The sequence below is a fragment of the Myodes glareolus genome, chromosome 15 (assembly GCF_982192425.1).
Source record: "Myodes glareolus chromosome 15, mMyoGla1.1, whole genome shotgun sequence".
NCBI classification, from domain to species: Eukaryota; Metazoa; Chordata; class Mammalia; order Rodentia; family Cricetidae; genus Myodes; species Myodes glareolus.
The window spans coordinates 74,241,295-74,256,369 of record NC_142040.1 but is presented as its reverse complement, the minus strand read 5'-3'; the positions used below and the strand labels follow the sequence as shown (position 1 = coordinate 74,256,369).

The following is a 15,075-nucleotide window of genomic DNA, read 5'->3' as shown; positions in this document are numbered from 1 at the left end:
CTAGCTGCACAGTCAAAGGTTCCATTGTGAGAATCTGGCTGGGGTGTTCTGAGTTTAAACACCTCACTGATCTTTCTGTGTCTCAGTTACTTCACATGTACAGAAGGTCCCTGAGCCCAATTGCTAGGGTGTCCTGGCATAGCTCATGTGAAGACTGACCCTCGCTGGGGACAGTGTCTGGCACACGGTGGCCCGTGTCTACCTTTGCCAACACTGCTGGACCTGACTGCTCACTAGCAGAAGCTTGCTAGTGAGGCTCACAGCGGCACCTTTAAAATGATCATCTGATAGCATGCACTTTTTTTTTTTTTTTAGCAGAAATAGCTTTTTCTATGCTTGATTCTTCCAACAAAATACCATCTGTTCCAACACAGACTCAACAATCGCTAGAACTTTCTTCAGGCTGGAGAGGAAAATGATGTTCTGGGTGTTCTGTGTTTGTGAGAATTTGTGAAGTATGCCTTTGGCATTGCCAGTGGCTGGGGAAATTTTATGGCATTGTTCAATAAAAGACTTTCGCTTTGAAAGATTCCCAGTGAACACCATCAAAATGTACACAAAACCATGGTGGTTTGCCCTTCCACGAAGCTTCACAAAACTGAGAGTCTACCCGAATCCACAACCTGCTGAAGAACTAGGAGAGAACTTGGGACTGGGTTAGACAATGTGTCATCACATAAGATTTCTCCGTGAGGTTCTAGTAAGGAAACATTTCCTGTTGAGTGACGTGGCTTTGCATTGAGATACTGTTCTCTTACCTTGCACCTAAGAGTCAGATTCTTACAAAAGTGATCTATGACCCTCCCATCGCTGGGCTCCTGGATCGGCTGTCACATCTGTTCGCTAACTTATTCATTATTTCCTGTACTTATTCTTTCAACTGGAGGCCCCCTTCTCCGGGCTTCTGTAGCTGCCGCTGGAGAGTCTTCAGATGACAGTGACTTGACCTGTCCTTGGGGTTTCTAGGCTGCCCACTCACGGCTCCTTCGTGGATAAGCTGCACTGTCTGTGAAAGAAACGTATTTCCTCCCAGACACAGCAGTTGTGAAGACAGTCGACGCAGGAGAGTTCTCAGGCTTTGATGCCTTGTAACTCGAGCAGCCATCTGCACCGGTTAAACTTTTCTTGTCTTTAGTGGCCAGATACCTGACCCAAGAAGGCACTTGGGTGAGTAAGGATGTATTCTGCTTCCTGGGTTAGGAGGAGAAAGTCCATCATGGCAGAAAGGACATAGCAGAGTGGCTTCTCGGAGGAGGGAGCATTTCAGTAGAACCAGGAAGCAGAGACAGTCTTACAAATTGTCCCCAACAATCTCCTTCAGCTCAAATCGCTTCCTAACTCTTCCACCTCCACGCTGGGGACAAGTGTTCACATGCATGGGCTTGTAGGGGACATTTCACATCCAAACACCTTCACACATCTAAGGCTCCTTAAGAGCTGGCCCTGTGGGAGATTTGGGGCCACATGATCTGGGTGTCCTCACTACCTCTTCCCACGCACCACCGAAGTTCACCCCTATGGGGTTATTACACTCATGACAGGGAGAGTGACTTCCAAGAAGCCTGTAGTCCTCTAGAGAGCGGACACAGCTCCTTCTCTCCCTCCCATCCGTCCAGTGTACCATCCTTACAACAATTCCTTGGATTCGTTGGTGTGAGAGGCCAATCCAGCCGTTTGTACCCCTTCAGCCTGGAATTCTGATGCACATCTCAAACTCAGCCAGCACAGACTTACTTCGCACCTAGCCCTGGGAACCGGTTTTCTCCTTGAGCCTCTTTGCTCTCCTGTTCCCACTGATCGCTCCCTAAGTACTGCTCGCAGGTGCTCTGTTGGCTGGTACAGCATTGCCTCTGCCAGACCTTCACCCATCTCTCAACATTGTGACAGTAGCTAACCTGACCAAAGGCCAAGCCCACCGAATCACCTCCTGGGAAGCTCGTGCTGAAGACAGGCTGACCCAGTGCTCTGTCTAACCCTGTGCTCTTTCAGCCTTGATGTGCTGTGTCATACTGGGATTAGATCTGCTGGGGCTGGGACAGAGGTCACTCTATCCCCACCACCCCCCCTTTTGTAGACAGAATTACATCCTTTAAAAACATATAAGTGACTGTTATTACCCAAAATGCTCAGAACATGAACCGCTTCAGATTTCCAACCGTCTGGAGCATCGTGCCAGAGAGGGGTTTAAGTGAATCTGCTACGGGGTGTCTGAACCGTGAAAGGAATCCTGAGCCACACTTGGCAGAGACCATTTGATGAAATCCCATCTGAGAACACAGGCACCTCAAGCCCAGGTGCTGGAGACTGGAACTGGGCAGACAGGCTGAGGAGGATCAGGGCTCACTGGAACACTCTGGGTCCCTGACGGTGACCCATCACGCTCAGTAAATCTCCCTCCAGTCTTTCCAAGAAGCCCTTCTTCCCAGTGTATCCCGGGCCTCTCCAGAGAGCCCGACCAACATGTTCTTCCCTAGGTCTTGTCACGGTCTTCTGGGGCATGGGGCCTCCAGTCTCAGCAGCCCTGGCTCCTCTGTAACCTTTAGCGAGTCAAGGAATAGAATATCCGGCTCCATACAAGTCCCGTGGGTTGGATGAAGTTGCTGAGACGGCCCGTGTGAAAACAGCCAGACAGCAGCTGTTCTCCAGTGACTGTGTGTCTGTGACCACCACTACAGAGGCACGAGGCAAGTTAGACAACCCCCGCTGGCATTCCAAAGCAGATCATCTGCACTAAGGGCATGTTCCCATGGTCTTAGGTCCCCCGGTCTCTGTCCTCCTGGCCTGCAGTGTTGTTGCAGTTGGAAGAGCGACTTAGCCTCTGCCTGAGCACAGAACTGACTGACATCCAGGCTGATCCATACGTCCTGGGTATTGATGGAAGTTTCTGTCCCTCCCGGTCCCACAGCCATTCAGTTCCAAATAAACACACAGAGGCTGATGCTAATTATAAACTGTTTGGCCTATTGTTCAGCCTTATTATGAACTAACTCTTACAACTTAAACTAACCCATAATTCTTGTGTATGTTTAGCCATGTGGCTTGGTACCTTTTCTCAGCAAAGCATTCTCATCTTGCTTCCTCTGTATCTGGCTGGTGACTGCATCTCTGCCTTTTCCTCTTCCCAGAATTCCCCTAGTCTGGTGGCTCCGCCTGCACTTCCTGCATAGCTACTGGCCAATCAGTGTTTTATTAAACCAACATGAGTGGCAAATCTTTACAGTGAACAAGAGCATTCTCCTACAATGTTCGGCTCATTCTGTATAACAAGAAGCTGGCCTTGGGGTCACTGCGGAACTCTCTGGTCAGTGGTCACATTCCTTCAAGGAACTTATTTGTCCCCACGGTTTGAATACCACCACTCTGGGGTCACACTTGCCCAGGCTCACATTATGACAAGCTATGTGGCTGTGTGCATTGACATGTGATGCATTTACGGGTACATGCTCACATATATGAATTACATGCATGCACACACAGGCCATGCTAATGACTGCATGTGCTCCAGGCCCTTGCATCTGATACCTCACTTTATCCGGACAGAGACCTTTCTTTCCTAAGGCTTAAATGTCCTTCGCTGTGACTGGGCAGCTGGTTTCTTTGAAGCCATCTTATCTGGGTTGTGTCTTATCTGTCCTCTCGGAAATGTACAAATGAATTTCCAACCTTAGAAGAAAGTGTACCGATGAGGGGGTGGTGACATCCTTTCAGGTTTCCAGGTGGCCGGTGTCTGTTTCCTTCAAGCCAGGAGCCTGTGGGGTTTGGGTGTCTCTCCAGGGAGAAGTGTGACAGAAAGCAAGGCTGGGGAAAGACTACCTGGGCTTGGAACCTGTGTTGTAGGACAAGGTTTCTGGATGCCTTAAATCAGCATTACACTTGTAAAAGTTTTGAAATTAGGGCTTGTCTCTGGGTTAGGGCTCCGAAGAAAGTTCAGGAGCCTGGAAAGTCTATGGGAGGAACCTGGAAACATTAGCAGACCCTCGGAACTCACAGGCAAATGGCACACAAATACCAAGCAGGGTTATTTATAATAAAATCCCACAGAAGTGAGCGATGCGGAACCGAGGTGTTAATGTCCCACAGCTACAGTGGACGCGAGAAGTCTGAGGCATAAGATAATGAGATGCGTCCTGTTCGCCTGAAGGCAGCTTTAAAACAAACAACCTAAGTCACAATATCCACGTCCAAAGGCAGTATTTCCGTGACTTTTTTAAAAGAATACAAACTGGCATTGCCTTAAAGGACATGGACAACATGATTACGTGACAATAGCAACCCGGTCACTGCTTTCCGTGTCCAATCCTTTCGGAAGTCCGGCCGTGCTTCTTTTACCAGCAGTGAAACCGAGAGCCAGCCGCTTGTCCACAGTCACACATACAGGGAGTGCCGGAATGAGGTTTCAAAAGCAAATCAGTTGAATTCTGCTCCTCCCCCACGCAGTGCACGTACGCATGCGTAAGTGTACACACACGTGTGCGTGCGTGCACCACACAGCCTAAAAATTCCCTGTGTGAGCCCACAGAGCATCTGGCCGTGGCTCCCAGAGTGCAGCAGTCTATTTTAAGCTTTTACTTGGGGCTACATTTCAAAGCTAATCCCAGCACCACCAAGAAAAAACTCTGGGGACACAGGAACCGCCCATCCCACCCTTCCTCTTGTGTTTTCAGTTGCGAGCCTAGCCTTAACCTCCCCAGCCCCACACCTTTCCTTCCCTTCTCCTTTGACAAAGCTGGGCTGGGAGACGTTTAGGATCTGATTCACCCCAGCAGCCAACACTGTTCCCACTCCAGGGACGGACGAGGCCACGTGTATCTGCTGAATAGCAAGGATAGGCCCAGCCCCTTTGCTTGACCCTAAGCCGCATATCAGTTGGTAGTGACTGTTCTTCCAAGACATTCGACATCGCCTGGACAAGTACACGGTCGTACTGAGCACCTAACAGAATGAAGCCAGACACAATGCGTATACATACTCTGTATAGGATAACCGACAAGCAGACGTACCCCAGCCGAGTGTCACTACTGCCAACAAAACCACAGCACACTTGCACCCTCATCGTGTCCACGTGATGGTCCCACAGCTCCCAAAGGCAGCATCACTTGGTGTTTCCTAAGCCAGTGCCCAACACATGGAATGAATGAAGTCACAAGGCAGCTGAGGGCGACTCTGACAACTGAAGGTCAGCGTGTAGGTGGTTACAGTGGGAAGTGTGCAGAGTCAGAGAGGACCAGTCTTGGGATTCACCTGTTAGCCTGTTAGCTGCTAAGACATGGGGATGTCTTCATGGTCAAACACGAGACTCTCTCTCTCTCTCTCTCTCTCTCTCTCTCTCTCTCACACACACACACACACACACACAAACACACACACACATTTTTTTAAAGTCTCTGGCAAAGCAAGATCAAACCAAAGGCACCCCTGATGGTTTGTGTCACAGGTGCAGGCCCAGCTCCTGTGTTCTTATTAATCCTCTTTTTCATCTCTGTTGGGCTGAGCCTTTAAGCATATGTCTCCCTGGTGCCCCCTTAACAACCTGTGCAACATGAGGACTGGCTTGTTGGGGTTTCTGTCCCACCCGGTACCCCAACAAGCCAGCAAGCCACAAAGAAAATAACACAGAGATCTCCATAAGTTATAAAACTGATTGGCCCATTAGTTAGTTCAGGCTACTTATTAGCTCTTGTAGCTTATATTAACCCATTATTCTTATCTATGTTAGCCCCTTGGCTCAGTACCTTTTCCAGTGGGGCAGGTTACATCTTGCTTCTCGGTGGTCTGGGCAGGAATCCAGGGGAAGCTTCCTGCTTCCCAGAATACTCCTGTTCTCTTTGCTCCACCTCTACTTCCTGCCTGGCCAATCAGCATTTATTTAAAACATGATTGACATAATACAGACAATTACCCCTCACCAAAGAGCAGCTCCAGAGAGGGAAAGGGCACCAAGAAAGTTGTCATAAACTCTGGAGAATGACCCCTTAGCTCTCATCAAGAAGGAGGAAGATTGTCACCTACAAGTCTTCTCTCGTAAATACAAGTAAAGATAGTCAAGGAGAAATGAGAGTGACTCAGAGAAGTATCTCAGACTAAACTCTGGTTACTGCATGGAAACAGACAGGGACCATGGATGCTCTGAGCAGAAGGCAGCCGGACCTCATTGTTTCCAGTTCATTCCTTGTCTCTGTGAATCGGGAACAAGTGCTTGGTTAACTTTTCTTCTAACTACTACTGAAGTCCTGACAAAGGTAATGTAAGGGGAGGTGGGTTATCTGAGCTGGACCTGTGGGGTCCAGCCTGTCACCACAGGGAATCAGGCCAATAGGAGCGTCGGGCAGCGCCACATCCAGCGTTCCGTGAAGAAGCAGGGAAAGATGAATGCCGGGTGCTCGGCTGGCCTTCTCCTCTTAGTCAGGGACCCCAACTCATAGAATGTTGCAGGCCACATTCATTGTGAGCCTTACCACTCGGCCAATGTAATCTGGAAACTCCCTTACGGGCTCGGCAGTGGCCACAGGACGTGTGGGAGAGGGGCGTCCTCTCCTTGTCTCGTGGCACTGCAGGACAGACACATCAGTAGTGAGAACAACTCGGCCCCCTGGCAGGACTGGGAAAAGAAATGCTCCTTTCAAAAGCTAACGCTGACCTGTGTGATCCTGAAGCAGCCCATTTGAAGCGGGCGGGCGGTGTGTGCTCACTGCAGGGCTGAGGACCTCTTGCTGACTTAGCTCAGTGGGGAGAAGACACTGAGCTGCCGGCTCCTGGCAGCCTCTGTCCTGCCATCAAATTGACTTCGCACTGGACTCTATGTTCATGATCCTCCTGGGAAGGAAAAAAAAAAAGCAACAAAGGGCCACTTGTCCCAGTAGGGGTTTGTTAGTTGAATCTCGTAGCAGTAGGGACTTGGACAAAGAATAGGCAAAGCTTATGTTCCTGACAAAGCCACTGAATATTCCAGAATCATTGCAAGCCTGTTTGTCTGGATCCTTTAATTCTGAATTCTCAGCCATACCATCAGTCAACAGTATGGTACAAAGGAATAAAATACATTATCCAAAACCATCTGCTCTCGTGGACGTATAAACCAACATCCCTACACAGACCCCTTCCTCTACATCTGATGCCAAAGCTTTGGACTTTGACCTCAGCAACGGCTGTGCGAGTTCTAAATCTTGGTGACCCCTTGTTATAAGGTATAACCACCCTTCATAAAATATGGAAGTAAATAATTAAAGATGGGGCTCATGCCCTGGCGAGACTTGGGGACATCATTACTGTCATCAGGCAGCTGCTGCCTCCCCTCCCCTCCCCTCCCCTCAGGTCCTCTTTCTCCCTTTGAAAGCTCACTTGTTCTGACTGGGAGCCTTTATAAGGGTGTCAAGTGTCCCGGAGAGCAGGGAGGGAGCAGGAAGGCAGAGGGCCACTGGACATGCAGAGCAACCCTCCCTGGGTTTCTGCCTTGTGGATAAGAAGGCCTCCGTGGACTGGAAATGTGAGTTCTGAGTTCACACCTGCAAGCTGCTCTTCCATAATCAGGTTTCTGGGATCCAGCACCACCGGCCAATGATTCAGGAGCCAATCCAGCCTCTCTCACTTGGTTTATCGGAGAGAGCTAGGGTGGCAGCAAGCTTGCAGCCTCCAGTCCCATAGCCTGGGTAGATCCCACCCTCAGTGCGTGGGTGGCGGTGGAACCTAGAGACCTGAATCCAGTTCAAGGTCTAGTATATGCACACAGTTGTGCTGTGACATCCGTGTGAAGTGTCCCAGAATGCAGAGAACCTACTGAGTAACTGAGAAGTAGTGGGCAACCAGATGCAGGCGCTTGCTGGCTGATTGAAGGCAGCTGTGTCTCTGGGTGTCTGGGCCCCATCTGTGTAGGACATGTACGTGGTTGTACATGGTTGTACATGATTACTCAAAGAGACCTAAACTCCAGGAAAGCATGACCCTGGTTAGGAGTGAACAAGTATGTCCACAACGCCAAAGGGGCCAGTTCAGGTGAGCAGGCACTTAAAAGGCTAGGTGACTAAGAGCCACAGCCGGCTATCCAGTAAGGGCCCACTGCCATTCCTCTTCTGATGACAAGCCACAGGCTCTCAGGTGTCGTCTGTTTCCATTGTGACACCTCTTTTCTCGCCTCTCAAGGTCTAGCAGGCATGTCCACCCCTCTGCTTTCGGGCTGCATGTGGCTGAGGGTAGCTATGAATTTAGCCCAACACCAAAGTATAAACTTACTGAAAACATGATGGGATTTGGGGGCTGGAGAGGTGGCTCAGCGGTTGAGAGCACTGACTGTTCTTCCACAGGTCCTGAGTTCAATTTCTAGCAACAACATGGTGGCTCACAACCATCCATAGTGATATCTGGTGCCCTCTTCTGGCCTGCAGCCAGACATACAGGCAGAACTCTGTATACATAATAAATAAAAAAATCTTTTTTAAAAAAGAATGAAGACTTTTTTTAAAAAAAATGTGATTTTTTGCATTCTTTTTGTTACTCAGTTATGTGGTTTTGAAGAATGAACTCTGTAGATGAGAACATGTTGTCACATACCAAAACACGCCCAGCTTCTTCTCAGCCACCTTAAGATGGACCAGGTCCTCTGGTCCACTGCACAACCTGGTCTTCAGCTTCAGCACACACACGGTTCTGACCTCTGACCCCTACCTGCCTCCCAAGCTGTATGAACTGCTTGGAGTGCTGTAATAGCTTCCAAGCTTGGATTTTAAAATTCACTTTAATTGCACTGTGGACACATAATATACACATCTATGTATAAATGTATTGATTTCCATGCCTATCAAAGCAAACCCAGAAATTAGACTTGAAGCTTTCGGGCAAGAAGGCTCCTCTCCTAAGGGAGAGCTGCATCTCAGGAATGCAGGGAAGCTGCCTTCCAGTCTCACAGATTGAACCAGTTTGAATAAAGCTGAGGCTGTGGCTTGGGAAAATAGCGCCTGCACCCCAAAATGTTTATAGTACGTGGCTCCCCAGTGTGCTCTTTATCAAAGCTGTAACCCTCCATATCTGCTCCGCAAGAGTGTCCCATCATCCTTGCTGGTGGTCAACACATCTAGATTCAGAACTACACCCGCCTCCGTATGTCCCTTTAGCGACCCTATGAGGAGACGGGTCCTTGGCTGAGCCTCTAACCTGGTGTCTCTTTCCATCTCACGCAGGGACGGATCTGCAGAAAAGCTGGCAAGTCAAAAAAGTCCTTCAGCCGCAAGGAAGCCGAAGCAACCTTCAAGAGTTTGGTGAAGACTCACGAGAAGTACGGCTGGGTCACCCCTCCCGTGTCTGATGGCTGATGCCTGCACGCACCCTAGCCGCTTGAGCCGCCCGTCCACACTCCACCCTGCCATCGTCTCCCATCGCTGCGCGTCCTCTACCCTTTTCTACTCCAGCCAGAACTGTGTCCTGAATGCAGAGGGCACGCTTAAGTTATTTATGAACTGATGTGTTTACGGAGAGAAAGAGCAAATTGTTCGGGATTATGTTTCCATAATAAATGACCGTCTCTAAGTCACTTTAGAACAAAGGTCGAGATGGTGATGTTTCCCAGCCCCACCTCCCACCCCCCTACCCACCTGTCGCATTGCCCTTAGCTTCTTTCCATGACAGCAGCTCTGAGCAGCCGGCGGGAATCTCAAAGCCCCGCCCACTTCATTTCCATGTACAAGGCTCTGTTCCCAAGTCAGGAGCACCACACACCACCGGCCCCCCCTGGCTCCTGTTCGCTGTACTCTATCTGTTTCTCTTCTTGGCAGATCGACATAACTTGAAGACATATCTTTCTTTCTGTGGCCTGTGGTCTGCTGTGATGATATTTAGACCTCATTCATGCTATGACCTTTGGCTCATGAAAACACAAATCTAACATTGCCAGGCTCTAGCGCTGACTTAAAACTACAACTGCCCTCTCGATTACAATGTGCTCCCTTGCTTATCTTGTGCTGTGCTGCTGTTCACAGATAAACCAGTGCCATTTGATGAGAGGCAGGGGGTGCTGCGGCCACCAGGGAGGTTCAGGACATAAGGTGCACGCACCCCCCTGGGGCTCAGAGCAGCAGACGGGCCAGAAGGAACATTCTCTTCAGACATTAGGGAATGCTCAGTGACAGGGCGTCTGCATCCATCTCCTCTCAGCCACCACAAGACAATTGCCCATTTGCTGAGGTCATCGGACTCATTTTGTCTTCCGTGCTAGTGACAGGAGACACCGGAACTGCCAAGGGACCAAGTGACTCAAGGAGGACTTGCATGACCTGGTCTGTTACTTCACCCGCTAGTCACTTGTGCGTCCCCGAGGTTGAGGCAGGAGTACCCTCTCACCGCGGTGTGAACTCCTGTGATTTAATCTTCCCCACACTTTCATTTTGCTCTTCTGTTAAATTACCTAGAAATTCCTAAGAAACTCCATGAAATGAGGAGATGTTTATGAGAACATGCAGAAAGAGGTAAAATGTTCATTCCAAGTGGAAAATCCTATTGGACACATTTTAAATAAAACCATGCATACCTGATAGCCGGCCTCCAGGATCAATCATTGTGAGCTAACCTTCTACTGGAAGCCTTTCTTTCCTTCTTCCTCCTTTCCTTTCCTTCCTTCCTTTCTTTCTTTCTTTCTTTCTTTCTTTCTTTCTTTCTTTCTTTCTTTCTTTCTGTTTTCCTTCCTTTCTGCCTGTCTGTCTGTCTCTCTGTATCTTTTCATGTATATAGATGTTTGCCTGTGTATGTCTGTGCCTCACATGCATGCCTGGTGCCTTCAGAAATCATTACAGGGCATCAACTCTCCAGGAACTGGACTCACAGATAGTTGTGAGCTGCCACGAAGGTGCTGAGAATCGTGCCCAGGTCCTCTGGAAGGGTAGTCAGTACTTTTAACCACGGAGCCAGCTCTCCGGCCCCACTGGAAGTTTTTCATCTGTATGAAATGTATTCTTATTTCAGACACTGCCAATACCAAAACACATGTCAGGGGCGGCATTTTACAAGATGGAGGCATATCTTAGGAGCCCCGTATTATAAACACCTGACTGACAGGTCCAGGGAGCTGTCTAGAACATACCAGAAGCATGGCTAAATGCCTAGCCATCCTCAAATGTTGCCACTCTAGTTTTCCAACTATAAAGGGAGTGCCAGTTTCTTGGCTGATTCCGTGCAATTACTTGGACTGTTTGGGCTTCTTGTTGTTCAAAGATGCTTGGGGACCCAGGAAAAACTCATCTCAAAGGCCAGGGGGACCAACCAAACAGAGCCAGTATTGTCAGTTTGCCTCTCATCAGTTCTTCTTTGGAGACAGGGTCTCATGTATTCCCAGCTGGCCTCAACCTCACTACGTAGGTGAGACTAGCCTTGAACGCCTAATCTTCATGCCTCCAACTCCCAAGTGCTAGAATTACAGACACGCATCACTTTGCCTGTGTATTCAGAACTGGGGCATTGAAACATGATTACTAGGCAAGCACGCTACCAACTCAGCTACCTCCCAGCCTTCTTTTCTTACTCTCCCCACATACACAAAACAGCTGCTGTGTTAAAAGGACGAGATACTAAGAGTGATTTGCGTGCTAAATAGTGATATTTTATTTATGTTTTAATAAATAAATTTTGCTTAAAGATCAGAAGGACAAAGCTAAGCCCCGCCCTAGAGGTCAGACAGTGGTGGCACACACCTTTAATCCCAGGATTTGGGAGACAGGGGCAAATGGATCTCTGTAAATTCAAGGTCACTCTGGGCTAAGATCAATGCAGAAACAAATCCAAGTGTGGTAGCCTACACCTTTAATCCCAGTACTAGAGGGAATATAAAATGAGAGGAGACAGAGGCTTAGGATACTTGGTCTGTAGTCACCCAGCATTGGTAGAGATAAAACTTCTCTAGTGGCTTGGCTGCTTTGCTTTTCTGGCTTTGGGGTTGAACCCCAATGTCTGACTCTGGGTTTTTATTATTTGTGCTACATGAATAACAAAAGTTCCTCCAAAGCAGATGTGATCAGTAGATTCTAGGTGGCAGTAAGCGTATGGACTTCCCCACCCTGAACACTGACTTTTGGCTCACCGTCTTTGCGCCTGTGGCTGTTGGTTATGGCGTTCCTTCAGCTGTGGATCTTGAAGACTCAGGACACAAACTGTTCCCCAGATCCTGAGGAGGACAGTCTCTAGACAAGCTCCTCTTCCAACCCATGCTTTCGGGAGAAAAGGATGCAGATGCAAAGCCCGGTCACGCGCTTTAGTTTATTGGCTGAATGAAAAATGTTCCCTGCATTGTTCCAGGGTGGGATATTCCAGAGGTGCATTCAGGAGACGTGGTGGCACCCTCAGTAGCCCTGGGACTTCCAGCCACCAAGTGGGAAGGTGTCAAACTCAACTTCACTCTTTCTGGCACCTGGAGTTGAGCTTATTTTGCCTGGCATTATGTTGGCAGAGGCTGCTCATTTGTTTCCCAGCTGCCCTGACCTGAAATAACCACACAGAAACTTTATTAACTAAACCACTGCTTGGCGAATAGCTTAGACATCTTCTTTAGCTAGCTCTTCTATCTTAAATTAACCCATTTCCATTATTTTATATTTTACCACGAGGCTTGTGGTTTACCAGCAAGGCTCCAGTGAGTCTGTCTCCTGTGGCAGCTACAAGGTATCTCCCGGACTCCATCCACTCTCTCCTCCTCTATCTGCTTGGAACTCCTGCCTTGCACTGCTCTGCATTGTAATAGGCCCAAAGCAGCTTCCTTATTAACCAATGGTATTCACAGCATACAAAGGGGAATCCCACATCACCATTAGTGTTGTTTTTGTATCAATCTATGGAATAAATCGATTATTTGCTTTCAGAATGCCATTTTCAGGTAGGGAGATGGTTCAGTGAGGTGCCTGCCTTGCAAGCTTGAAGAACTGCATTCGAATCCTCAGAGCCCATGTTAGAGCCCATGTTAGAGGCCATACACAGAAGTGTGGGCATGTAACTATAGTCTAGGAGGGAGTGGGGGCAAAACAGGCAGATCTCCAAAGCTTGTTGACCAACCAGTGTAGACGATTAATCATTGAGCCTCAGGTTCACTGAGAGACCCGGTCGCAAAGCAATCAGGTGAACAGCAATCAAGGACAGACACAAACAACAGTCTCTGGACTCCGCACAAGTATGCAATACCACACACAGCAAAACAAGTTTTTAATTAAAGTTTTAAAAAGACTGAAATGGGTAAATTTTCAAATTTTAAAAGTGGTAGGAGATCATTTAAGGTCCAAATATTGCTATGAGTGTGCCCACCAGAAGCCACCTTCCCCATGGTCTGTGCCGTGGAAGGGCAGTGTGGGTGCACCACGTCCGCTACACACTGACCATAACTGTTGCGTCCTGGTTGGGCCTCACTGTGCCCCTCTTAAGGCCATGCCTGTTGTGGAGTCCTGTGTGAGAAGGAAGCTCACTCCAGGCCTGTCCAGTTCCTGGAATCTAACAACAAAGCTAACAGATTCATTCCCCTACAGGGAAAAAAGGTGACTAGACAGTGTGCGAAGACATTCGTATCCCAACATCTCCCCGTAGCAGCTAGAGGTCACAATACCTCAAGAACTAAAACGCACACAGTTGAGCTTCCTCACAAAACCCCTTCCCCAGCATCCTGGGCACCCGCCACAGCACGCTGGCACCTCCACCAGCTGACTCTGTAGAAGATGAAGAGTCGCTGGCATCTTAGAAAGCCCTGCATGAGCCCTCTGCTGCCATACCCACCGCCCTGGCTATACATGATGCTCCTGTAAGAGTCGTTCATGAAAATTCAGCATTTTATGATCCATCGGTTAGCTCCCAACTTTTCAGCTCTCAGGTTTGTGCCGCCTACCGAAATTGGACCTCGTTGCTTTTAGGGAAGCAAATCTAAACCAGTGGGAAAAACCCTGAGTTTATAATATATATAATATATATATGTATATTCAAACAATTCTGTTGTGTCTGTTCACCTGCCTGGATTTCCTCAGATGCAATCTCTTAACTAGATACATGTCACATTGACACAAAACTTGGAAGGAAATCACTTTTGAGACCAAAGACTAGCGTGTGAGTTTGACAGATTCGACTCACAGTATTGGCAAGTTACAGTGTGGTGACAGGCTCCAAACATGATTAGAAGCACAGTAATGAGAACAAAACTATTCTGTGTTTACACCCAGTCCTGTGCATTAAGTCAGCCGGACACAGTGCCTCTCCATGCTCCAGTGTTCTTCTCTCACACCGAGGGCAAGTGCGTGTGAGAGGCAGACACGAGGGTACTGTACAATTATGTCACTCACGTTCTAGCAGTTTCTGCAAGCCAGACCCTTCCTCGGCAGGAGGCTGTCATTGCACAGGGGGGTTTATCCATGGCAGAGTGAAAGAGAGAAGGGCCTCTAGTAGATACAGAAGAGGCTGTGCCCATTCCTGTTGAGGCTGTGCCATCCCCGTCGAGGCTGTGCCCATTCCCATCAAAGCTGTGTCCACCCCCTCAAGGCTGTGCCATCCCCGTCGAGGCTCTGATCCTCACTGCCCCCATGGCGGGTGCTAACTCCCTGTTGTTCCCATCTTCAAGGACTTTGTTCTTAGGCCTCATGTCAGCGGAAGGACACAGCCCAAGCAGACTGTCCAGCATGGCCCGGGGAGCTTCCCCGTGTGTAGAAATTGCACGTCTGTGTTTCATCAGAGCCCTCCAACAGCATGAGGGATTTCAGTGGAATTAGCTGTGTGAGGAAGCAGAACTTGTGTCCCAGCTGTATAAGGACAGTCGTTGCGTCTCCCTGATGCGCTTCACAGAGAAAGGGTCAAGGCCAGGGAATCAGTGACCTGGCCAGGCCAGTATCAATCAAGTCAAAACGAAGGTCATCCATCCGGCTGTGGCTTTCTGCCACTTTGTGGTGCTTCTCATGAGACTACTCGCTAGTTCACGTGGGCGCACGTGAGCACATACTTTTATCCTAACACGAGATCAGGGCAGCCACCAGTCTTTGTGGTGTCTGGGAAACATCCGGGTTAATCTAGTCCACGCTAAAGCAGGAGGGTGTATGAATGGATCTTCCCCTAAGACAGCTTTGGGAAGCTGCTGTGAGG

The 15,075-nt window shown here is 48.8% G+C and overlaps 1 protein-coding gene across 1 annotated transcript in view; it reads left to right on the top strand.

Annotated features, from left to right (window-relative positions):
• Ube2ql1 (ubiquitin conjugating enzyme E2 QL1) overlaps window positions 1-10,517 on the top strand; it is a 40,892-nt gene extending 30,375 nt beyond the window's left edge. The window contains exon 2 of the mRNA XM_048458745.3: window positions 9,171-10,517. Within this exon, the coding sequence (XP_048314702.2) occupies window positions 9,171-9,302 (132 nt within the window). The 3' untranslated portion in view covers window positions 9,303-10,517. The remainder of the gene's footprint in view (window positions 1-9,170) is intronic.
• The last annotated feature ends 4,558 nt before the right edge of the window (window positions 10,518-15,075 follow it).